At 60.3% G+C, this 22,576-nt stretch overlaps 1 protein-coding gene across 7 annotated transcripts in view; it reads left to right on the top strand.

Moving 5' to 3' along the window:
* The window catches only part of ARHGEF7 (Rho guanine nucleotide exchange factor 7), a 104,527-nt gene that overhangs the window by 42,971 nt on the left and 38,980 nt on the right, over positions 1-22,576 (top strand). For 3 of the 7 annotated variants that reach the window (XM_047756079.1, XM_047756073.1, XM_047756075.1), the window contains exons 3-6: positions 4,939-5,023; positions 8,173-8,303; positions 14,588-14,789; positions 20,333-20,421. In XM_047756079.1, the coding sequence (XP_047612035.1) occupies positions 4,939-5,023; positions 8,173-8,303; positions 14,588-14,789; positions 20,333-20,421 (507 nt within the window). Of the gene's footprint in view, positions 1-3,089; positions 3,121-4,791; positions 4,811-4,938; positions 5,024-8,172; positions 8,304-14,587; positions 14,790-20,332; positions 20,422-22,576 lie in introns of those variants that run through there. The other 4 variants (XM_047756074.1, XM_047756076.1, XM_047756077.1 and 1 more) reach the window with 4 other exon arrangements.

Here is a 22,576-nt window from a genome sequence, read left to right on the forward strand (position 1 = left end):
ACGTCCGCTTGCTGCGCTGCCTCTCTGGCCATGTGGTCACGACTCAGGCAGGCCAGGAGCAGCTGAGGTGGTGGTGGCCTTGGTGGCTGGGGCCGGGGGCTGGCAGTTGTGTGGCCTCATGGGGAAGGACATCCTTGAACCTTCAGCCCACACTGCGGAGAGTAGAGTCGAGAGATGGCCTGACGCTCCCGTCGCCGGGCTGGTGGTTCTTGCCTTTCTTCTTTTACAGCGGCACCCGAGGCCTGCGGAAGTTCCCGGGCCAGGCACCGAACCCGGCTGCAGCTGCAGCAAGGCCGGCTCCTGCAGCCCTGCACCGGGCCAGGCCCTGACCCGGGCCTCCACAGCGACCTGAGTCACCGCCGGCCGCGTCTTAGCCCACGGGCCACAGCGGGACCCTCGGTCTTGCCGCCCTGACCTGACAGCCCCGCGAGCCAGTCCTGTCCTCTTTTCTTTGAGCCAGTTTGCGGGGGGTTCACTTGGATGACTCCTGACTCACAGGGCCTTTGTTACTTGAAGTGCAACATGGTCTGTTTTGCGACGTAGCCTTTGCTTTTCCGCTTGGTTACGTGGAAGAGACGGCTGATTTCCAGCACCGTCCGTGACTTTGGAAGCCAAGGCGAAGCAGACTCAGTGGTGTGTCGGATCTAAGGGTTGGCGTCTTCCCGTTACCTTTGGCGGCCGACACCGTAGGCTTGTCCTGCCCGTCCTGTGTCCGTCGCCGACACGGGGTTGCTCTGCTCTGAGCATCCTATTTTATTTCGGATCCAGGCTGATGGAGCAGTGCCAGTGCAGGCCTTGCCGTTCTTACAGGGCAGACCAGAGAGGCTGGCTGAAACACCGGTGCTCAGGCTTCTGCTCGGGGCTGGCACACGTCGTCATGTCCACTCTGTGGGGACCCCGGGAAGGCCTGGCGGCAGATGGGGGCGCACCGCACTCTCCCAGGGAGGGGACTTTGTGGAGGCTGCAGTGACCTGGAGTTAGACAGGGAGGCTGGACACGGGTGAACGTAAGCCTCTGATTGGTCAGCATCGGTCTGTTGTTGTGTCTTTGAAGGCCCTTCATTTTACATCAGTGGTTGAAGCTTTCCTGAAAACCACGGTGGTTCTTTCTGTCTTTCCTTTTGGCTGCCCCGCAGCATGTGGGTTCTCTGGCCAGGGATCAGATCTGAGCTGCATTTGCATCAGATGCTTTTAACCCACTGTGGGCTCAGACCTGTGTCCTGGTGCTGCAGAGATGCCACCAATACCGCTGTGCCCAGTGGGAGCTCCTGAGGTGGTTATTTCTGCTAAAACACAGTCCTCTTCCTTCTGGCTAGAGGTTTGCACGTTGGAGAGCTTGGCACAGGCATGCACCCGCGGGCACCGTGACGGCATCGCCCTGCCAGGTGGGTGCTGGCGCTGGTTGGCGGATGTGACAGCCTCATGTTCCTTGCAGGAAGGTGAGCCCTGCTTATTCCACGTGTCAGTTCGGGAACAGAACCTGACGTTAAATCTTAATAAGGACCAGGTCAGGGAGGGTCTTTTAGAAGGCCGCTTGGTGGTCCTGCTTAGCCCTTCTGGAGATGTGTCACTGGCAGTGTGTTCTGGGGTCAGTGGTCAGACTGTTGGGTGCTTTGAGGACCTAGTTTCTCTGGCCTCTGCCGGACGGATGGGAGGCATGCCAGGCAGGCGGAGCTGCTGCCGCCTCTCATGTGTGGCCACCAGCAGGGTGGGCGGTTGCTAGAAGCCCCTTTGCATGATTGCAGTGGGGCCCTGGATGGAGAGCATCGGTCAGATTTAACTTGTTTTCCCTCCTGTGGCCAGGGGGCCGCCCCTTCTGCGGTGGCCTAAAAAGGGCTTGGGTGGTGGCCCTCTTGAGCAGCGCCCCCTTGCTGTCTGTGCCCGCCCCACACGGGCCTTGCTGGCCACGGGGTGGACTGGCGATCGTGCCCTGTGCAGTCGGTCCCGAGTCCCACTATTCATTTTTGAACCTCGCACGGGGCTGCTTCTTGCCATCGTCATTGTCGTCCTCATTCCCATCTGTGGCCGGGACGCCCCGGGCCAGAGGGCTTCAGTGAGCTGTGTAGGGCTGTGCCTCTGGGGTGGCCTTGGAGTTCAGGGCTGTCTGCCTCCTTCCCGCACGGCACAACCGCCCCCCCACCCCACCCCCCGAGGGCCGTGACCGCGGAGGCAACGTCTAGAGCTTTTCTGTCCCGCTTTACCCTCCGGGTCGCTTCCGTCCTGGCTTACGTGTGCCGTGGGATTTACTGTATTTCGTTATGTGCTGTGTTTCTATCGAAAGTAAAATATTGAAATACATTTCCTATTACAGGTTGTTTTGGTGGAGAATGGCAGGAGAAGTTTGAGAATGCTGGGTGATTCTCCTCACCTTCAACCGAGTGTGAATGGGGTGCGTTTTTGGTGATAGACTTTGCCGATCGGATGGAATCCGGGTTCCCGCCTCTCTGTGCTCGGAAGGGGTGGTCGTGGGTGCGAGGCGCGAGCCTGGGGGAGTGGGCTCGTGCACTGCGGTCTCTCAGGGCTGCCCTCAGCCTCGCTGCTTGGCGGAGTGTAGCCCGCTGGTCCTTCCTTTGAGGTTCCGACTGGCTGGTTTGGGTCTCGGGTCTCTGAAGTCCCGGGTCTGAGCAGGTGCGGCTCCTCCTGGAACCACGTGAGGCGAGGCGGGGCAGTGGAGGCGAGGGCGCTGCCTGCTGGCGGTGGCAGGTCCCAGGCCCCGCGCGTCCCGGGGACAGTGTGCCCTGTTAAGGAGACTTTGCAGCCTTTGTCTGCACCCGAAGGTTTTTCTGTTTTTGCTTCTTGTTAAGTAGAACCCATTTCGGAAGTAGTCTGTTCTCTTTCTCTAGAGAGGCGCTTTAGTCAGAGCATTTTATTGACTCAGAATATGCGTTTTTCCCCTCCTGGTCTCATCTCACTGTGAGTTTCCTGCTGAGAAATGAGGTGTGTGTGTGAATTTACTTAAATTCCGACGTCATGGTGGAGCCCATTGGTGGCCATTTCAGCCAACCAGACGCTTCCTGGTATCCACGTAAGAAAGATATATAGTTCTGGAATAACAGGAAACTTGGGTTTTCAGCATCCTGTTTTCCTGGGGTTTGTGACTCTCTGCCTCACCACGATGAAGGTCAGTCGATGCTTTTATGTACGTTTCTTTGGGCAGGATACTGCAACTTGAATTTTCCGAGCTCTGGAATTGGAACCTGAGCTGAAAGGCACGCAGCCCGCTGCCTCCCGCATCTTACAAGAGAGGGGCACTTTTCCATTCTGCGTGGAAGGCAGCTGAGGCCTGTGGCGGGTCAGCTCTGATAAAAGCATCCAGCCCGTTAGCAAGTGTGGGTGGACGTGTGCGCCGTCGCCTTGGAACTGGTTTCAAATCGCAGACGTCAGAACACACGAGCTGCCGTCTGTGTTACAGGGTGATTCTGGAGACTGTTCTCCGGGGCGTCTGTGTTCACAGGCAGCGTCTGGCCTCACCCCATCGAGGACTGAGTGTGAGGCGGGGGCTCGGGCCCCTGGGCTCCCGCCTCTGCGTTCGCGGCCCCTCTCTGGACTGGGGTTTGCTGGCCTCCTTGTGGAGGTGGGTTTTTAGCACCTGGATTTTCTTTCCTTTGCGCGTGTGTGGACAGACTGCCTCGGGATGATCTTGACTCACCTCTCAGGTTAGGACAGCGAACCGAAGACTCGGCGATTTCAGACCTGGATGGCTCTTCCCGGCTGCTCTCCGTGTGGCTGTCCTCACAGTGGTGGCTGTCAGCACGCGAGTGGGTGGCTGGATGGAGTGGCCATTTACCCCCAGCCTGCATTTCCTCTCACTGCGTGCTGGCCTTTGGCTGCTTGTGGGTGTCGGGAAGCTGCTGGTATGGTTGTCACAGTCCAGGGTGCCACCCGCACAGGGAACTGACGTTGTGGCCGTGAATGAGCCGGGAGTCCATTGGGGGGCAGGGCTTGATGAGTAAGAGGCGGCTGGGCTGGGGCTGGGGGGGGCGGGGTGGGGGGAGGCGGGAGGCAGGAAGCCCGGGTTCCTGGCAGGATGTGAGTTGGAGGAGTCACCGAGTGGGGGCGGTGGTGGCAGGCAGCCTGGGGAGGAAGGCATTCCTGGGGTGACTGTCACCTTGGTTCATTGCGGCCCCGGCAGCAACCCAGTGCGGTAACACTGACGCACAGGAACCCGGCGCACACTCTGGCATCTGAGGACACCTTTCTGTTAACTGCCTCTGAGAGCATTTCTTCGTAGTGTTTCTGGCACAGAGTTGTGGGTGACTTGACTGTTGAAGTCTCTGGGTGTTGCGGAGAGTTGTCCAATGAGCAAGACATGTAGCCTTCAGACAGTATTTTGGGGGGTGAGATGTGTTTAGCCTGGTACCTAGGCTGGCGGTGCTGTGTCCCTCAGCCCCTGGGGAGGGGCGGTGGGGAGGGCTCGTGGTGTGTGGGCCGTGACTGGCCACGTCCCCAGTCTGGTCTTGAGGTGGCCACGGTCGCAGGAGATGTGGACTGGACAGGCCTGGTCTGGCCTCGGTGCTCTGCCCCAGGGTGGAGGTGCCCGAGGCTAGGGCTCCCCTTCTGCTCTCCTGTCCCTCTGATGTCTGCCTTTCCCTTTTGCTGCTGTCGGCATCGGTGTTGGCTGTGATTGGGCAGGAGACCTGCAGTCAGCCTGCCCCGCGGGCCTTCCCCACAGAGGGCAGCGGCGCTCCGGGGACGAAGGAGGGCGGGCAGGATGGGCGGTGCTGCCCACGAACTGGACGCAGGCCCGGGTCCTAGTGGCCCTGTGAGGGAATCTGCCCTGGCCTCCTGCCCACCTGGAAGACGAGCCCCAGGTATGCCGCATCCCTTGGGTCTCACCTGGGCCACCGGCTCGTCTTCCGCCTGCGCGGCGGCGAGGACCTCGCTGTCCTGCCCCGAGCACGAGCCTCTGCTAATTCTGCTTGTTCACTTTGCCTTTCAGACGTTTGATGCAAACGATTTGTATCAGGGGCAGAATTTCAGCAAGGTCCTCAGCTCCTTAGTGACTCTGAATAAAGTAACAGCAGGTAAGTCTCTTTTACTGAACTTGAGGGGAGGGAAGACCAAGGGGCAGAAACTGGCTCTTCTGTTAGGGAGGCAGAATGAACATCACAGCGTTTAAAAAAGGGTGGCGTTCAGTTGTCGGTTGTCGCTTTTGCCGCAGCGTTCATTTCTCCGCAGTGACAGAACCGACCTCTTGGGCGCTGGGAGGCAGCGGTGCCTTCCCTCTGCAGCAGAGAGGTTTCTCCCGGAAATGCTGCAGAGGAGAAGCCCCGTGCTCTTGGCCGTGCCCCTGGGCTGTCCTGGAGCCAGGAGCACCTTGCTCTGGGTTCTTATTCTTACTAAGTTTCTGCTGATTAAAGCTCCTTTCCAGCGAGCAGGTCTGGAGGCTGTTTTTGCGGTGTGGCCAGTGGATTGGCCTCTGACGGACACACCTCCCTGGGCCAGGTTTCTGAGAGCCGAGGGCACGCGGGGCAGGTGGTCACACCTTGATGGACGGGGGCGCGCGGAGGTGGGCGCCCAGACCGCGATGGGGACCCGGGAGCTGTGTGCGCTCCTCGGAGGGGGCCTTGCCTGCCCCCGAGCCTGAGAAGCTCGGTCTCGGGGGCTCTGTGGGTCCAAAAGAAGGAACTCGTGGCTCCTCTGTGTACAGACTGTTACCGCGGGTTTCAGGGGAACTTAGACCATGAGGGTCTCTTAATCACAGAACTTAAGTTCGTCTTGTCCACGTCTCTTCTCGTCTTCCTGCCTGCCCTCGAGTGGGGTGCACACACCTCCCTGTGTGGGGTCGGGGCTGCGGGGACCGTCCCCGGAGCTGGGAGGCCCATCCGGGCGCTGCCTTGCTGCCGCCCGCTGTCCTGGGCCCGGCTTTGCGTCGGGCTCCGTTCCTGTCGCTTGCCTTGGGCTTGAGGTTGGGACTCTCCTGAGGATTTCGAGGGCCCAGCCTTGGGGGACACACTCAGTTAGGGCCCAGCCAGGCAGGTCTAGGGAGGTGTGGGGTCTAAACCCGGGGTGGGCAGAGGAGCGGGGCTGCGGGGGCGCCTCTAGGACGGACACCGGCACTCACAGTCGTCCCGCCGCCTGACCAGGTCCTGGGCATTCTGTAAAGGTGGTTAGCTGGGCGGGGGCGCCGCCTTCTCTGGCCTGCGTGGTAAAGTGACAGCTTTAATGGGGACAGAGCAGTGGTAAGGAAGAAGGCCGTTAGGTGCCAGCAAGGGTGACGCAGAGATAGAGGCGTTTACACTCGGTGACCGGATTTAATACGAGAAAAGCCACGTGGGGCACAGGGTGCAGCCGGGGCACGTCCTCACCACCCCGCCATCTGCGGAGTTGGACGCGGGCTGTGGCGCTGCTGTGCTCGCACTTGTGGGTCCGTCCGCACTTGTGGGTCCGTCCGCCTGGACCCCACCCGAGGTGCTGGGGGCAGCAGGTCTCCTCTGAGCCTGGATGCCAGTTAGAGAAGGGGTCGGGTGAGAGGAGGGAGCGACAGGGCGGCCTTGCGCAGTGCTCTGGTTCTCGGAACGCTCCGTGAAGAGGTGGAAACGTTGCAGGTGACAGGTGATATGTGCAGGTGAGGCTGGGAGCTGTACCTCCTGGGCCCAGGCCATGTCGCTCTCACCCCCCGATGCAGAAGGATTTCTCCTGCGTTCTCGATGCCACCAGGCGCGCTGGGCATGGGGCGTGATGTGCTGGACTCGTCAAAGACCTGTTGCAAAGTCCTGAAGTGAACTTGGTCCTTTTCTCTTTGGCTTTTAAATAAAATGTTTAAGCCGTGTCAGGTAGAGAAGTTTTTGCTTTTGTATGTTTTAACTCCTGCTCGATTTCAGCTCTAAGTGGCTGACTCGAGTGTGCGACCGGGTGGCTGTTGCTCCCAGGGCCTGAGGGCCTTCTCGAGTCCCTCCACTCCTGACACTTAAGGGAAGCCACCTGTGTTCCCTGGACACATCCTCAGCTTTTACTAGGACGGGGGAGACTGGTAGGAGGGAAGGCGGGCCTGGGGAGACTTGCCTTGTGCTCATCCATCCTGGACTCGGCAGGCAGCGCTGGGGCAGCGTCCGCAGGTGTCCTTTGGGAGCTGGTCTCTGCCTGTCATTGCCCGGCCTTGGGCACACTGTGGTCGAAGGCACCGCGGCTGTCGCTGCAGCACCAAGCAGGGCCTGAGAATCGCAGGGCCTTGTGGAGCTGCCCTGGCAGGGATTCAAGACTGAGAAGTAGAGCTGGTTTGGGGTCAGTGTGGAGCAGGGAGGGAAGCTGAGGGCAGCGGCTCCTCTGCGCGGGAGGAGCCTGCTCAGCTCTGGGCCAGGCGGGGACTGCAGACCCCGCGGCCCGGGTGGTTGACAACAGCTGGGAGTCCCAGGTTCCCTGGCGGCCCTCAGACTTTGAGGTGTGGGTAGCAAGGCACCGCCTGAGCTAGTCCAAACACATCTGCCAGAAAAAGGGGGCCTGGAGACCCCCAGTTTGAGGGGCTTTTTATAGAAGCCCCCGTGTAGCTTTAGGAAATTGCTCAGCACGTGCGCATCTCAGAACAGTGCTTTCCCGAGGAAGCTCTCCTGGCCTCATTTTAAAAAAATCACACCACTTCTGCCGAGCAGGTTGCTGACCCGTCCATGCTGTCGGCCCGTCCCCGTTAGGGTTGCGTGTTATCCCGAGGAGGCTCCAGAGGCAGACCTGAGCCTTGGGTGCCGTTGCCCTGGTCCTTGCAGCAGCTCAGTGCGAGAGGCAAGCGTGGCCGTCCTTGTGCTGAGCGGAGGCGTCGTCCTCAGAAGGGCTCTGGCGGCACAGTGCCCGGCTCCCTGACTGGTTTAGGCAAGAGTCCTTTCCTTCTTTGCAAAGTCCCGCTTGCTGCTTATCGTGGGCAGTGCGGTCCCAGAGGGTCGGGGGCCAGGGACGTGGTGGGACATGCCTTGTGGCGACCTCCTGAGTAAGTGTGTAGGAGAGGCTTCGTTTTTTTCCCAGGTGAAGGAGGAGTATTAAAAACAGCCACAAATGCTTTTAGAGACTCATAGCACCTTGGTTCGCGAAGAGCAGATGACTAGTTCCGTGCAGTTAATTTCTGGAAGGCGCCTGGGGCCGTGCCGGTGGGTCCGCGGCGGGGGACCTGCCCCTGGTCTCCTGCGCGGGGCCGCCGGGCGGCGCGGGCGTCTCAGCCGCTCTCTTGACTGTGCCCCCCTTGCAGACATCGGCCTGGGGAGCGACTCCGTGTGCGCCCGGCCCTCGTCTCACCGCATCAAGTCTTTTGACTCCCTGGGATCCCAGCCTTCGCACGCTCGGACTTCAAAACTGTTCCAGGGCCAGTACCGCAGTTTGGTAAGTGGGCGGGTGGGTGCCTGAGACTGGAGTGTGTTGGGGAAGCGGGCGCGTGTCCGGAGGGGCGCACCCGCCTCTCTGGAGGGTCCCCGGGACGGGAGGGTGTCTGCCTTGGCTCCTTTCCTCAGGTCGGACGGTTGCCCGTCCTCCCCTTAGCCCCGCGTCCCGCTTCATGATGGGATGGGTTTTGGAGCTTGTGTTTTAAGATGCGTGAGTCTTTGTCTGGAGAGGTGCTTGAAAATGCCGCTGGCACAGCGTCTTCTTACCTGCTCTGCGTGCGTGCGCAGAGGGCGGGATCAGAACCGCGTGTGCAGCACGTGGCTGATGCAGAACCTGCAGGCGGCTTGGGCTGCCCTCTGCCCGGAGCCGGGTGCCGCGGGCGGGCCCGCTGGGCTGAGCTGGGGCCCTTGAGGTGAACGGCACCCGAGCATCTTCCTGCAGACGAAGTTCCTGGGCCGCCCGGAAATGAAGACGCGTCTGCGTGTCCGTCGGCGGGAGGCTGCGGAGGAAGAGAGTGGGCTGCGCACCCCCGCGGGGCGGGCGGCTCCTGGGGTCCGGAGCCGCTGGCGGCCTGGCCCGTAGCCTGACCAGCCAGTGCTGCCGAGGCTTCGTGCGGCGTGTTAGTGAGTCATTTTACGTGAGAGAACCGGGGAGCTTGTAACGTCAGCCTGACGAGGGCCGTCCCTTTTCGAGTCCCGAGGGACCACGTTTTCTGCTTTACCACAGAGGGAGTATCGAGCAGACACAGCTCGGACCCGGCGAGGCTGTGGCTGTGGTGCAGGCCGGCAGCTGCAGCTCTGAGTCGACCCCTAGCCTGGGAACTTGCGTGTGCTGCAGGTGCAGCCCTAAAGAAAACAGCAAAAAATAAATAAAAAAATGAAAAAATAAATTCCTCTTGCTCATCCAGCACCAATCTTACACTTACTATGATCTATCTCTGCTCGCGGAAGCTTCACCCATCCCTCTACTTTGTGCTTGAAATTCTCCATAATTCAAAAATTCAGCTAAAAGGCGGCTTGTAGATGGTTGGACACGGGTTTTGTCATTAAATGAAGATCTCATTAAAGTCAATGTGGGCTTGGCAGTTGGGTGAGGCACTGCCGCCCGGAGCAAGGCTCTGCCCCTTAGGGGAGCCATGTCTGCGTGGCGGCTGCTGTGGGTCCCTGCTCGCAGGGACCTGGTGCCAGTGGCTGTGACCCCACCGTGCTCTGTCCCAGGACGGACATGCCGCCTCGTGACGGAGGCAGGGTTGGACCCGTGGTGCTCCGATTGCACCCGAGTGGGAGTTTGAACTTCTCTCTTGGGCTTGCCTGTTTCTTCCTGGTCCTTCCCTTCTTGGGGTGGTTTCTTTTTTTTTCTGGCCCTGCCCGTGGCCTATGGAAGTTCCCAGATGAGGGATCAAACCTGTGCCACAGCAGGGACCCAAACCGCTGTAGTGACAGTGCCAGATCCTTAACCCCTTGTGCCGCTCGGGAGCTCCCGGGGTGGTTTCTTGGCACTCCCGTTCCGATGCCTGTGCTCGGTTGAGCTCGCGCAGTGGCCCTGAGCTCAGGGACGTGCCTCTCCCCAGCTTTCAGAGCCAAGTCAGCCTGGGAGCCCATTCCTGCTTTCTCTCGTGTCCCTTTTTTTTTTTTTTGTCTTTTTGCTATTTCTTGGGCCGCTCCCGTGGCATACGGAGATTCCTAGGCTAGGGGTCCAATCGGAGCTGTAGCCACTGGCCCACGCCAGAGCCACAGCAACGCGGGATCCGAGCCGCATCTGCAACCTACACCACAGCTCACGGCAACGCCGGATCGTTAACCCACTGAGCGAGGGCAGGGATCGAACCCGCAACCTCATCGTTCCTAGTCGGGTTCGTCAACCACTGCGCCACGACGGGAACTCCTCGTGTCCCTTCTTAGTCTCCACTGCGGTCAGCGGAGGCCTCTGGATTTCCTCGCCCTGCTCTGCCTTCAGCCCCGTCTGCGACTCCCACAGAGACTTGGCCCCTGACGTGGGAGTTCCTCGCTCCTGTCGCCCTCCGTTTAGAGGAGACCTGACTCGGCCCTGGAAGAGTTTCTTCTCCTTGTGGCCCCTGCCTCCTGGGCCTGGGTGGCCACAGGCTGCTGAGTAACCCAGAGGCATCCCGGAGGCAGGCAGGACGGCGTATCAGAGGGTGTCATACACGCTCCGGTTGAGTGTTTGCGGTTTCTCTGTAAGAGGGGCATGGAAGATACTGTGCTGCTTTAACTGCCCTGTTTCATCCGTTCTAAGACGTTGAGATTAAAAAAAATTAGCGTGAAGGCAGCACGTGTCTTACTGTCGGAGGTGTGTCATAAATGCCACTGTCGGTGGGATGTAGAGTCACGGGGCGCTGTCTGACCTCTGGCCCCTTGTGTTTGATGAAATACCTTGTAAGGGAACGGAAGCTTAGAGAAGTCGGGATGTTTACCAAGGTCCCGGGACTGGGCAGCAGTAACGGTTAGAGCAGGGATTGGGGCTCTCACTCCCCGCCAAGGGTTTCTCGTTCTGTGCCCGAGATTAGAGGTGCTGTTGGGGGACGGAGGAGAGGGTGGGGTTTGTGTGAAGATAACACTTCAGGATACCCTGGTTTTGGATTATTCGGATGGTTCAGGACAGTGGCTAAAATAAATGTGTGCTGCAGTCACGGGGCACGGGCACCGATGGGCCATGCCCGTCGGCCTGTTAGGATCGCAGTGCCAGAGGACGGCGTACGGGCGCCCTGTCTGGGGGTCACTTCCTGGCCACTTTCCTGCCATCATGTACGTTACCTATGTGCTTCGAGGGCGGGGATGGCTTGATTAATTTTTGGCCTCCACGCATTCCTGTGAAAGCTGCCTTTGTGGCGTCTGCCGCCTGCATCTCTAACGGCGAGATGCACCCGGTGCCTTGGGCATTTGGTGTAAGCGGGATTCCACAGCACGGGCTTAGCACCTCGTGTTTCAGGAGGGCGTGGACGGCCCAGACGGATGACTGGCTGGAGTTTCAGGCGAGCTTTCAAAGAAGGGGAGGGAAGAATCCACAGTCAGTGATCGGCTGGTGACTGAATCAACCTCCGGCTTCGCGTGATGCAGCAGCAGCGCAGGGAGCGCCCCGTGGGGCCGAGCATGCGTCTGTGCCCTTGACCTGCCTCTGCTACCTCTGCATGGCCTTCGGTGTGGTCGTGCCCACAGACAGGGTTTGTGGAATCAAAGACTAAGGGGTCTGGACCGGCTGTCCCTGCCTTCCCCCCCTCTCCTCGGATGCTCCCCACCCTGCCCTTCCTGCAGCGGGGTGTCTGCCCTCTGCCTTCCCTCCTCCACCACGTCCTGACCAGGTCACCGACCGTGGAGGGCAGGCCGGCCGGCAGCGGGCTCCCGGGCAGGGCGACCCCAGGGGCTGCTCTGCGCCCTTGTTTGTTCCGTGTTGAGTTTTGATGCTGGATCTGTCGCCGGATCGGCCCCGAAAGGAGGATGTATCGGAGACCAGGGCGGATGGCGGAGGGGATCGTGGCTTGCAGGAGAGAACCCGACCCAGCCTGTGAGCGCGTCACGCTTCTCCCGACACGGGCCCGAGCTGTGGTCCAGCCACCCCGAGCCCGAGGGGGCAGAAGCCAGCCAGAGGGCTCGTGCCGCCTGTGGAGGAGAGTTCTTTATTGACTGTCCGGATTATTAAATGCTTAAGGAATTGCGTAAATATTTCGTGTGTTAATTTGAATCATTCAGTAAACCTTAGGATTTGTGATGGTGTGCAGAGACATGCGTGAGTAGGTAAACATGCATGAAATAGTTTAGTAATTATATCAGCTCTTCTTTTTGATGTCCTGCTTGAGCAGTGTTTGTGCTTTGTCATTTTATCTTTTTGTTTTTACCTAGTTTAAAGAAAATTTAAACTGGGTAATTCTCCAAGACTTGCTATTAGGAAAAAAAGATGAGACGACCATTTTTCTGTCGATTCTTTAGGTACTTGCATATGTGTCTTCAAATACAATGCCTTCTGTAAAGCTTGTGTGTGTGTTTTTTGAAGTGTCATCACTGGCTTGCCCACCGAGGAAGTGGGGACCAGGCTCTTCCTCTGCCCCCAGCTTTCACTTACCTGCGTGAGTGCTCCTGGGCCCCTCGCTTGTGGCTGAGCCCTGTCGCGGCCGCGTCAGGCGGCTGTTGGTACAGCACCCTCACAACCCGGAATCTGGCGGGGCCATGGCGGGTCTGGGACTGTTCTTCCTTCCCAGCGACGTCTGTGGCCCGTTGCGTCTTCTCTGCCCCTTTTGCAGGTGGCAGTCCTGGCCTTTTGCCTTTTAGGAAAGAGTCTTCTTGGACATTCAGCGGGGCCGGAGGTTTTGATTTCCTCTCCCTGGGGCATTCCCTTGGACCCTCTGCTCCACAGGAGGGTCCTTTGGTTGCCAGCCAGGCTGTGCCAGCTGCCGCCTCGGAGACGCCTTTCGTCACTGCCCTGCAGACTCCCTCTGCCCTGGGTCAGTCTCCTGCGCTGCTTTTGCTGTTGTGCTCGTGTTTTTCTTGGTTCCTCTCCCTGCTGTGAAGGGGACTCTCGTACACTAACTTCTCGTGCAGGGGCGGATCAGGGCTTGCGGGTCTGGCATGCCTGCAAGGTGTCTTTTTTATTTTCTGAAGTTACGACGGGGCTTGGTCCAGATTTCTTCAGGCTTGTCCTGTTTGGGGCTCACTCAGCTTCTTGACTCTGTGTATTTGTGTCTTTTGTCACTTTGGGGACATAAGTGACATGGTTCAGCTGTATTTCTTAGATGCCTCTTTAGTGCTGCCCTCCTTCTCCTCTGAGACGTTGGCAGTTCCTATCTCAGGTCTTTGTCATTTTCCACAAGCCCCTGGGGCGCTTGTGCTTTTTCGCTCTGTCAGGTTGAGGAAATTTTGTAAGGTCTGTTTCATTTCTGAAATTGTCTGTTTTGTCCAGCTGTTTTGAGAGTGCTTCATCCCAGTGTTGCGATTTGCGTCTTTACTCAGTCCGTCTCTGATCTCCTTGTTCTTGGAACGAGGGTTGTGTTGAGTCTGCTCTTGGCGCCTGGGCAGATGCTGGACCCTGCTTCAGTCTTGCATCGTAGCAGGCAGAGCCCCCACTGACTTGGTTTTGTGCAGCCTAGGTTGGAAGGCTGTGCTTCTAGTGACAGCTTAGTTTCCTTGCAGGGGTGTCTGGTCAGACTCATTGACCTGCTGTCCCCAGGGTTCCTGCTGGACCCCTGACACTGCTTCCGGACAGGGGTCAGGGAGATGCTGGGCCTGGCTCCTCCTGAGGGCAGCGGAGGTCGATGTGGTGGATGGGGCTGCCTGCTGCCGCCTGGGGTGAGTGGACGCCAGACTCCATGCCTAATCTTTGCCAAGGTTGCTGGTGCTGACGGAGCACCAGTGCCTGGTGGGGCGCGGGACCCCCTCTCCGGTCCCCTGGGACACCTGGGTGCCGGCTGAGTGGCTCGTGTGCTGTCCCTGGGTATGTGACTCTGCCCGCTGCCCTTTTCCCGTCCCCTTTGACCAGGAGGCTTTTCTTGGGGATTTTTATTTGTGGACCCCTTTTGGCAGTTCCAAGTGGCAGACCTCCAGCACCAGTCTAGCCTGTCTCCCTTTCTCTTCCCACTTGTCAGAGATCTGCAGTTAGGGTAGGTCTCTGAGAAAGATGGTAGATGAAAACGAGGCACCGTTTCTTTCCATCAGCTTGGCAAAAATAAAGATGGTTGGCAGTATCCAGCGTTAGCGCCTGGAGCAGTGGGAACCCTTAGCGCTGGCGGGAACGTCGCCTCGTGCGGGTCGGTAGGTCCTTTTCGGAGGGGAGCTTGGAAGTGGGTGTTAAGATTTAAAACGTGGCATCCATGTCCTCTGGGCTGAATTTAATGCATCAGCTTACGTACAGAGATCTTCAAAGACGACGTGCAGACAGTCCTAAGCAGCCTAGATCTCGTAGCGGAGAATTGGCTTGGTGCCTGAGGCAGTGCTGTCCCGTGAAGTGTGACGCAGCTCGTTAAGACTGAAGTCCCCAGGTCTGCTGGAAAAATGACCCCGTGCAGGAAGTTGTTGCCGATGGTGGGGAAGTGTGTGTAGCGCGATATTCTATATGAGCGTGTGTGAAAGCGTGTCTGTGTGTGTGTGGACACAGCACTGGCAGGAACGGGACCTCTCAAGCTGTTGGGAGGGTCGCCTCCGGGCCTGGGGCCGGGGCTGGGGGTGGTGGCGCCCAGCGGGCGGAGCCGGGCAGTCCCGCCGCCTTCGCAGCGTGGGGTCCGGGGGCGGCAGCGTGGCCGCCTTCCTCACGCGGCGTCCCTCCCCTTCTCGCCCTCGTAGGACATGAGCGATAACAGCAGCAGTCAGCTGGTGGTGAGAGCCAAGTTCAACTTCCAGCAGACCAACGAGGACGAGCTCTCCTTCGCCCGAGGGGACGTCATCCACGTCACGCGAGTGGAGGAGGGCGGCTGGTGGGAGGGCACGCTCGACGGCAGGACCGGCTGGTTCCCCAGCAACTACGTGCGCGAGATCAAGCCCAGCGGTAGGCGGCCGGCGGCTGGGGGGCGGGGGGCGGCTCTCGGGCTGGACAGGGCCCCTTCCTTTCCGGATCTTTCTGTCCGGAGGTGGCACGGGGGAGAGGGCTCCGCGGCCACAGGTGAGCCTCTTCCTCGGTCCTGATGTGAGCCGTTTCTTGCAGAGCCTCCCTCTACTGCCTTCCGTCCTCGAGGAGGAGTGTTTCATCTTAGTGGTGCCCCTTCCGTAGGAGGCAGGCACGGGGCCCTTTCGCGGCGGGTGTCCGGCCTTGGAGGTGGCCCTCTCATGCCAGTGTCTTTAATTTTTTACGTGGGTCTGTTGCCAGGCATGTGCTGTTGAGTAGTTCCCGTGGTTTCCTTTGCCCCAATGCTCGTATTTTATTTTATTTTTGCCTTGTTGTCTTGTCTAGGGCCGCAGCACATGGAGGTTCCCAGGCTAGGGGTCCAGTCGGAGCTGTAGCCGCCGGCCTCCACCAGAGCCACAGCAACGCGGGATCTGAAGCTGAGTTTGCGACCTACACCACAGCTCACGGCAGCGCTGGCTCCTCAACCCACTGAATGAGGCCAGGGATCGAACCTGCGTCCTCGTGGATACTAGTCGGGTTCGTTAACCACTGAGCCATGACAGGAACGCCCCAGCACTAGTATTCTGAATTGCATCGCTTTCCTCTGTTTTTTTGCAACGATGTGACATTGTCTTACTGACGTAAGCAGGGATTTCAGAGGCTTATCTCATTCTCAGAGAGGCAGTGGTCCTTGGCACAGCTTTCATTTCTGCTCAGGTGGGATTCGTACCTGTGGACGTGAACGTTCCCCCTAAAGCCCCGGCTCTGGATGTGAAAGTTGTGTCACACCCAGCACACGGCCTCTGTGGAGTGTGCGTGCCGTCCTGCGTGGCGTCGCTTGGGGCGGTGACCGGCTTCCCAACACGCGTGTCAGCGGTCCCCACTCCATGCGGTGACGCGAATGTATGGACAGGAGGCTGGGGCGGAGACGGCGGCTTTCACGAGTGCGGTTGTGGCGTCCCCCCCTTCTCCCTCCCTCCCTCCCTCCCTCTCTCTCTCTCTCTCTCCTCTCTCCTCTTCTCCCTCCCTCCCTCCCCCTCTCCCTCTCTCTCTCCTCTCTCTCCCCCTCCCTCCCCCCTCTCTCTCTCTCCTTCTCCCTCCCTCCCTCGCCCCTCCCCTCTCTCCCCCCTCCCCCCTCTCTCTCCCCCTCCCTCCCTCCCTCTCCCTCCCTCTCTCCCCCCTCCTCCCTCCCTCTCCCCCCCTCCCTCTCCCTCCCTCTCTCCCTCTCCTCTCCCTCTCCCCCTCCCTCCTCCCTGCTCTTCCTCCTCCTCCCCCCTCCCTCCCTCTCCCTCTCCCCCTCCTCCTCTCCCCCCCCCTCCCTCTCCCTCCTCCCCCCCTCTCCTCCCTCTCTCCCCTCTCTCTTCTCTCCTTCTCCCTCCTCCCCTCCTCTCTCTCTCTCTCCTCTCTCTCTCCCCCCTCCCTCTCTCTCCTCTCTCCCCCCCTCCTCTCTCTCCCTCCCTCCCCTCTCCCCCTCCTCTCTCCCCCTCTCCCTCTCCTCTCTCCCTCCCCTCCCCCTCTCCCTCTCTCCTTCTCTCTTCTCTCCTTCTCCCGCCCTCCTTCTCTCCTCTCTCTCTCTCTCTCTCCCCCCCTCCCTCCTCTCTCCTCTCCCTCTCTTTCCCTCCCTCCCTCTCCCCCCCTCTCCCCCCTCCCTCCCCCCTCTCCCCCCTCCCTCCCCCTCGCCCCCCGCTCGTCCCTCCCTCTCCCCCCCTCTCCCCCTCCCTCCCTCTCTCTCTCTCCCTCCCCCCCCTCGCTCCCCCTCCCCCCTCCCTCCTCTCTCCTCTCCATCTCTCCTCCTCCCTCTTCTCTCTCCTCTCTCTCCCGTCTCTCTCCCGCTCCGCTTCTCTCCCTCTCTCCTCCCTCCCCCCCTCCCTCCCTCCCTCTCTCCCCTCCCTCTCTCTCCCCCTCTTCTCTCCCTCCCTCCCTCCCTCCTCCCTCCCTCTCTCTCCCTCGCTCTCTCTCTCTCTCCCTCTCTCCCTCCCTCCCTCTCTCCCCTCTCTCTCTCTCTCTCTCTCTCCATCCCCTCGCCCCTCCTTCTCTCCCTCTCTCCCTCCCTCCCTCTCCTCCCCCCTCGAATTTGTCTTCACGTGGGGCTTGGCTAAGGCTGCCCAAGGCCAGCGTCCTGCAGGGGAGGCGGGTGGCCGAGGGAGGGAGGGAGGGCAGGCGGGCGGGGGTGTGGAAGGGGCCGTCTGCGACCTGCCTCCTGTCGTCTCTTGAGGGGCAGGTGCTCGTGGGGTGCCATCTCTCCACTTCCACTTCCGCCTGGAGAGGGTGGCGAGGAGGGGGCGGGGCCCCGGGCGAGGCCGCAGGTGCTTCAGGCCTGGGGGTGTTGGTGGGACTTGCTGTGAGATGCTTCCAGAAAGGAAGAAGGGGTGTAAGAGCAACTCCGCGTCGGCAGCTGCTGCGGCTGAGTGAGAGTGTGGGGGTGGGGGCGGGGGTGGGGGTGTGGGTGTTGTGTCTGCTCGTATGTGTACATCCGTGACTGTCTCTAGGACGGTTATGGGTAAAACGGGGCGGGAGGGACGGGGGTAACACGTGCAGACAAAGGCTCAGGAGTGGGAACAATTGCAAGGTGTCGCTGAAAGGACGGGAAGCTGTTTGACTGTGGAAACCTGATAGGAAGGTGCACTGGGGACCGGGGACCGGGGACCGTGGGCCTGAGTCCTGCGGAGAGCAGGCGGGAGGTGACCAGCGCTGGGCGTCACAGGCTGGGGACAGCGGGAACCGGACAGGGGAGCGGGGGTGGCGGTGCGCGCTGTGCCCAGGGCGGAACAGCACGGAAGGCACCAGGCCACAGGGTCGGTGTGGGCTCCATGGGGTCAGTGCCGCACAGCGTGGTGGCAGGGCGGCCAGGGGACACACAGCAGGGCTGGGACGCTCTTTGACAGAACCGGACAACAATGAGTGACGAGAGCTCTTGCTGTTCCCAAAAGAGGCGGGAGAAAACCTGTGACCGTTGAATCGGGAAGTTGCTGGTTCGGGGTTGCTTTTGCCTCCCGAGCTGCCGAGGCGCCGCCCTGTGTGTGCATGTGCGTGTGTGTGCATGTGTGCGTGTGCACATGTGCATGTGTGTGTGTGCACGCTGGGTTGGGGAGGGGTGGGCTCTGATGTGTGGACTTGGTGCGCTGCTTTCGTCCAGGCCACAGAGCTCGTCATTTCTGGAATGGGACGTGCCCGCCCGCTGCCTTTGTTTCTCCCGAATGTCCCGTTGGGCTGCCCCGCTGTGGCTCTCAGTCCCCGTTCCGCTGCTGCCCTGGGCCGCCCTCCCTGGAGTCCACCCCGCAGTCCTCCCGGTCCCTGCGCTGCCACCAGACACCTGAGCCTGTCCACCGAGAGCTTCACTTTGTGACTGTGGTTGGCCGTCCTAGAGGCGGTTGCCCTCTTCCAAGGGCCCTGCTGCTGGTGTCTGTGTTCTCGTTACAGGCCCAGTGTCTCTCTAGGCACCTGGAGCCCCCGGGACCACACCTCGGGGGCTGAGGCTGTCCTTTCCCCGCCGTGGGTCCGCCCCCTCCTGTGTTTTCTCTTGACACCGTCTTGGTGGTTCAGCTCCTCATGCCTTAGGTTTGATGACTTGTTCTTGGGGGGATGGTCGTTTGGTGGGTACCTCTGCCCTGGGGTTGAGAAGTATTCCCACAGAGAGGGGTGACATTGGCTTCCTCAGGGCTCCCAGAGAGCTTTCTCGCCCACGGCAGATGGGGGGCGGGGGGTGGCCTTCAGGCTAGGGCTTGGCGACTCACGGGCCACGTCCCCATCCTTGAGTGGCCAGCATACCTCCTGCTGCTTCTCTGGGCTGGTGGACATAGGTCAGTAGACTTCTTTTTGCAGCCCTGTAGGTCACCAGGAGCCCCGGGCTGCCTTGTGCTGCACTGGTGGCGGCTCCCAGTGCCCCCAGCACTAAGTGCATCTCCTTTACTTTGTGTGCTGGGGGGTGGGGGGGGGTGGGGGGGGTCCTTTAGATCTCTGAGGTGAAACGCTTTTTAATGTTTACTGCAAGACAAGGGGACGTCCCTCATCCGCAGGCTCGGAAGGTGCTCTGTTCCATCCTCACCGTGTCCCCACCGCATCACGGGGAGTGGCATCTATTTTTAGCTGTTGGATGGGCCAGAGAGTGTCTTGTTTTTCTTAGGATGCTAGGAAGGCTGAGTATTTTCTAATGTCTTGCCTGTTCATTTCCTTTGTTGGGAATGGTCATGGCTTCACCTGTGTGATGCTGTGTCAACACTGCAAAGCTTTCTTTGGTAGAAGCACTAGAGGCACAGAGCCCAGGAGTCCTGTGGTTCTGGTTGCCCTACACCACTGCTGGTGACTGTTCCTGGAGCCTGGACCTGAGGCAGACACACCCACCCCCCAGGACCAAAGACAGACAGACGCACCCACCCCCCAGGACCAAAGACAGACAGACGCACCCACCCCCCAGGACCAAAGACAGACAGACGCACCCACCCCCCAGGACCAAAGACAGACAGACACACACCCACCCCCCAGGACCAAAGACAGACAGACGCACCCCACCCCCCAGGACCAAAGACAGACAGACACACACCCACCCCCCAGGACCAAAGACAGACAGACACACACCCACCCCCCAGGACCAAAGACAGACAGACGCACACCCACCCCCCAGGACCAAAGACAGACAGACACACCCACAGGACCAAAGACAGACACGTATCTTAAGAGCCCTGGTGTCAGTTGGCAGGTGCCTCTTTAGTGTCTTTTCTGAATAAATGTCTCTGGAGCGATGTTGGCTGAAGGCCATGTGATGATAAATCTTTCTGTCTTTTTATTTTTTTTGCTTTTTGGGGCCGCACCCTCGGCATATGGAGGTTCCCAGGCTAGGGGTCCAATCAGAACTGTAGCTGCCGGCCTGCACCACAGCCAGAGCAACGCCAGATCCTTAACCCACTGGGTGAGGCCAGGGCTCGCATTGCGTCCCCTTGGTTCCTGCTGTGCCAGGACGGGCACCCTTGCAGTGATTGTGACCTGCCTTGTTGTCCCTGATACGGAGGTTCTTAAGGCAGCATGTTTTCTTCTGTTGTTGCCCTTCTTGGGGTGACTTGTCCTCTCCTGTGGCTGTCCCTTGAGCCAGACCCTGTTTGTTTAGAGGGCCTTCCCTTCTGAGTGCGCTGGAGCCGTCTATACAGTCCGGACTGTGGCTCTTGATGTCTTAATGTTGTTCCGTGTCTGCCAGTGTTCTCTCGGATTCTGTCGTGATTTTTCACGCGTGCTGCATGCCAGAGCTGTGCGTGTCGCTTACAGATGAGGTGGGTGGCCTCAGGTTTTCAGCCGGAGCTAGAGGAGTGGCCGGGGAGGCGGCTGGAGGGCCTCTGCTCCCAGGGGGCTGACGTGGGTGGGGAGGAGCTGGGCCGCAGGCTTCGTCCTGCCGCCCTCGGGGTGGTGGCTGAATTGGGGGCCAGAGCCGGGGCCGTGCGGGGCCGCCTCGGCTGTCCCTCGGATGGTGCCGTAAACTGCCTTACGTCTTGTTTCAGAAAAGCCCGTGTCACCCAAGTCGGGGACCTTGAAGAGCCCGCCCAAAGGATTCGACACGACTGCCATTAACAAAAGCTATTACAACGTGGTGAGTAGCCACCCAGCAGTGTTCCTGGAGAAGCGCTTGTCCTCTGAGCGTCCGTGGGGCTCAGCGCTGCGTAGCTCGACGGCCCCGCGGAGGGCTCCCGCCCTCACCCGCCCCGCGCCAGGACCACCAGTGACGCTCCGCTGCGTTTTCTCCGGTTTTCTGTGTGTTTTGTAGCGTTCTTTCGTTTCTGTATGGATGTGTGGAACGGTCCCCGTTCTTGTCGCGCTCCTTGCTGGTGCCGTCATTTTCCTGAACAGTTTCAAGCCTTCGCCACGAGGCTTTAAAAGGTGCGTGATGGGGTGTAGAGGCGTCGTGTGCCTCCGAGGCTCTCACCCTCACATTTGGCATTTCCAGCTCATTTGTGTTCCAGCGCCGTCTTCCTGGGGTTGGGCCGTACCTACCAGGGCGGGAAGGGGAGGAGAGCGCCCCAGGAGCCCCGGGACTCCGGCGCTTGGAAAGTGCAGCCGTTTGTGAGCTTCGAAGTGCCTGAGGCTTTAAACGCCATCGATGGGTCGCTGACCCAGACAGACCTCCCGTGTCTCACAACCGAGTGCGCTGCAAGCAGGAGAGGGCCCCTCCCCGCGGGGGCTGCCGGGCCTGATGCACGAGGGCGGCCCGCTTCCTCAGCCGCCTGCCAAGGGCACTCTTGGTCCTTTGCTCACCCTCGATGTTTTTAATCTTCGGAGTCCGTGAGACCTTTGGAGTTTTGAGGAAAACTAGCCGCTGATGAGTGCTTCTTCGCGGCAGCCCTCGCGTCCTGAGCGTTTCATTTTCGGCGCTTTTCTCTCAGGAGGCAGTGCAGGGTCGCGGTGGCCCGGGTGAGGCGTCGGCCCAGGGGCCTGGGCTGTGCTCGGCCCCTCAGCACGGACCCTGCGTGTGTCCCCAACCTCACGGAGCAGCTGGGCCTCGGATGTTCATCCATTTCCCAAGGGCCCGTGGGGAGCTCGCTCTGGCAGCAGGGGGGGGGGGGGCAGACCCCGCCTTGTCCCGTAGGTGGTTTCTCTGTGACCGCCTGCTCTCTGTGGCTCGCTTCTCTTCTGCCCCCCAGTCCCCGAGCATCAGGCGGCCCCCTCCTCCCTCTGCGCCCCTGGTTTCTCGTCCTGCCTCGTCCGGACTTGGGCTTCCGCTGGAGCACAGCCTGACCCTGAGGGCTCGGGGGCACTGCCTTGCCTGCCGAGCTGGCTCTCCACACCTCCTCCTGCCAGTCTGGTCGGGTGTTGGTTTCCAGGTCATGGCCCTGCCTTAGGACACGTGTGCTTTTTGGTCCCTAAAACACGTGTCGCGCGTGGTTTTCTGCCGTAGGCGCAGAAGGGGCAGTCAGAGTCCCTGTGCGTCTTCAGGGTTTCACAGCGGGAAAGCGTACCTCGCGGAGCTGCCTCTCTCCCGCGTCCCTGCGTGGGCCACGGGTTTCTTTCCTGAGGGCGGCGGAGCCCCGGGGCCGAGTGGAGCAGCTTCAGTCCGGGGGACGTCCCCAGGGGGCCCTTGCCTTCCGTGAGTTTGTGTCTCAGCACTTGGGTCAGAGGAAACAAGTTGGAGCCGGCAGCTCTGCTCCAGCCCCCCGGGGTCCTGCTCACGCCGGGTGTTTGGCGACACCGGGTAACGTGCTTTCCGGGACGTCCTGGTGGGTGGTTCACTTACCTGTAAGCCTCTTCCCAGGGGAAGGACTCCTCTCGAGAGCTCCTTCTCTAACGGCTCCTGCCGGAGAGGGGCCTGCGGGTCCCACGTGTGCTTTTCTCTGAAATTCCGCCGGCTCCTCCGTCAGCATGAAGGGCAGGCGTCCTGACTTCCAAATCGCTTCCAAATCGCTGCGTGCCCAAAGCTCTGCCAGCAGGGAGCGCGTGGTACGTTATCGGTGCTGCGCGCAGCAGCTTAGAGAATTCACGGACACCTCCTCGTGTGCACGCTTGTCCTGCCGGAAGAAAACCGGCGAGTGATGAAGCCAGGAGCCAGGTTCAGCTTCCCTGGATTCCGTGTTTAGAATTGTCCCTGGAGGTAAGGTGCGGGTTACAGCACATGTCGCCCAAGAAGAGAGGAGAGATGCCGGGTTAGACGCCTCCCCCGTCCTCGTGTCGTTTTGTTCCCCCAGGGACCCGCCGAAGCACGAACCATGTAGCCCCCCGGAGACAGGGACGCTCCCCAGGAGGTGAGAGCAGTG

Source organism: Phacochoerus africanus, chromosome 13 (assembly GCF_016906955.1).
Source record: "Phacochoerus africanus isolate WHEZ1 chromosome 13, ROS_Pafr_v1, whole genome shotgun sequence".
NCBI lineage: Eukaryota > Metazoa > Chordata > Mammalia > Artiodactyla > Suidae > Phacochoerus > Phacochoerus africanus.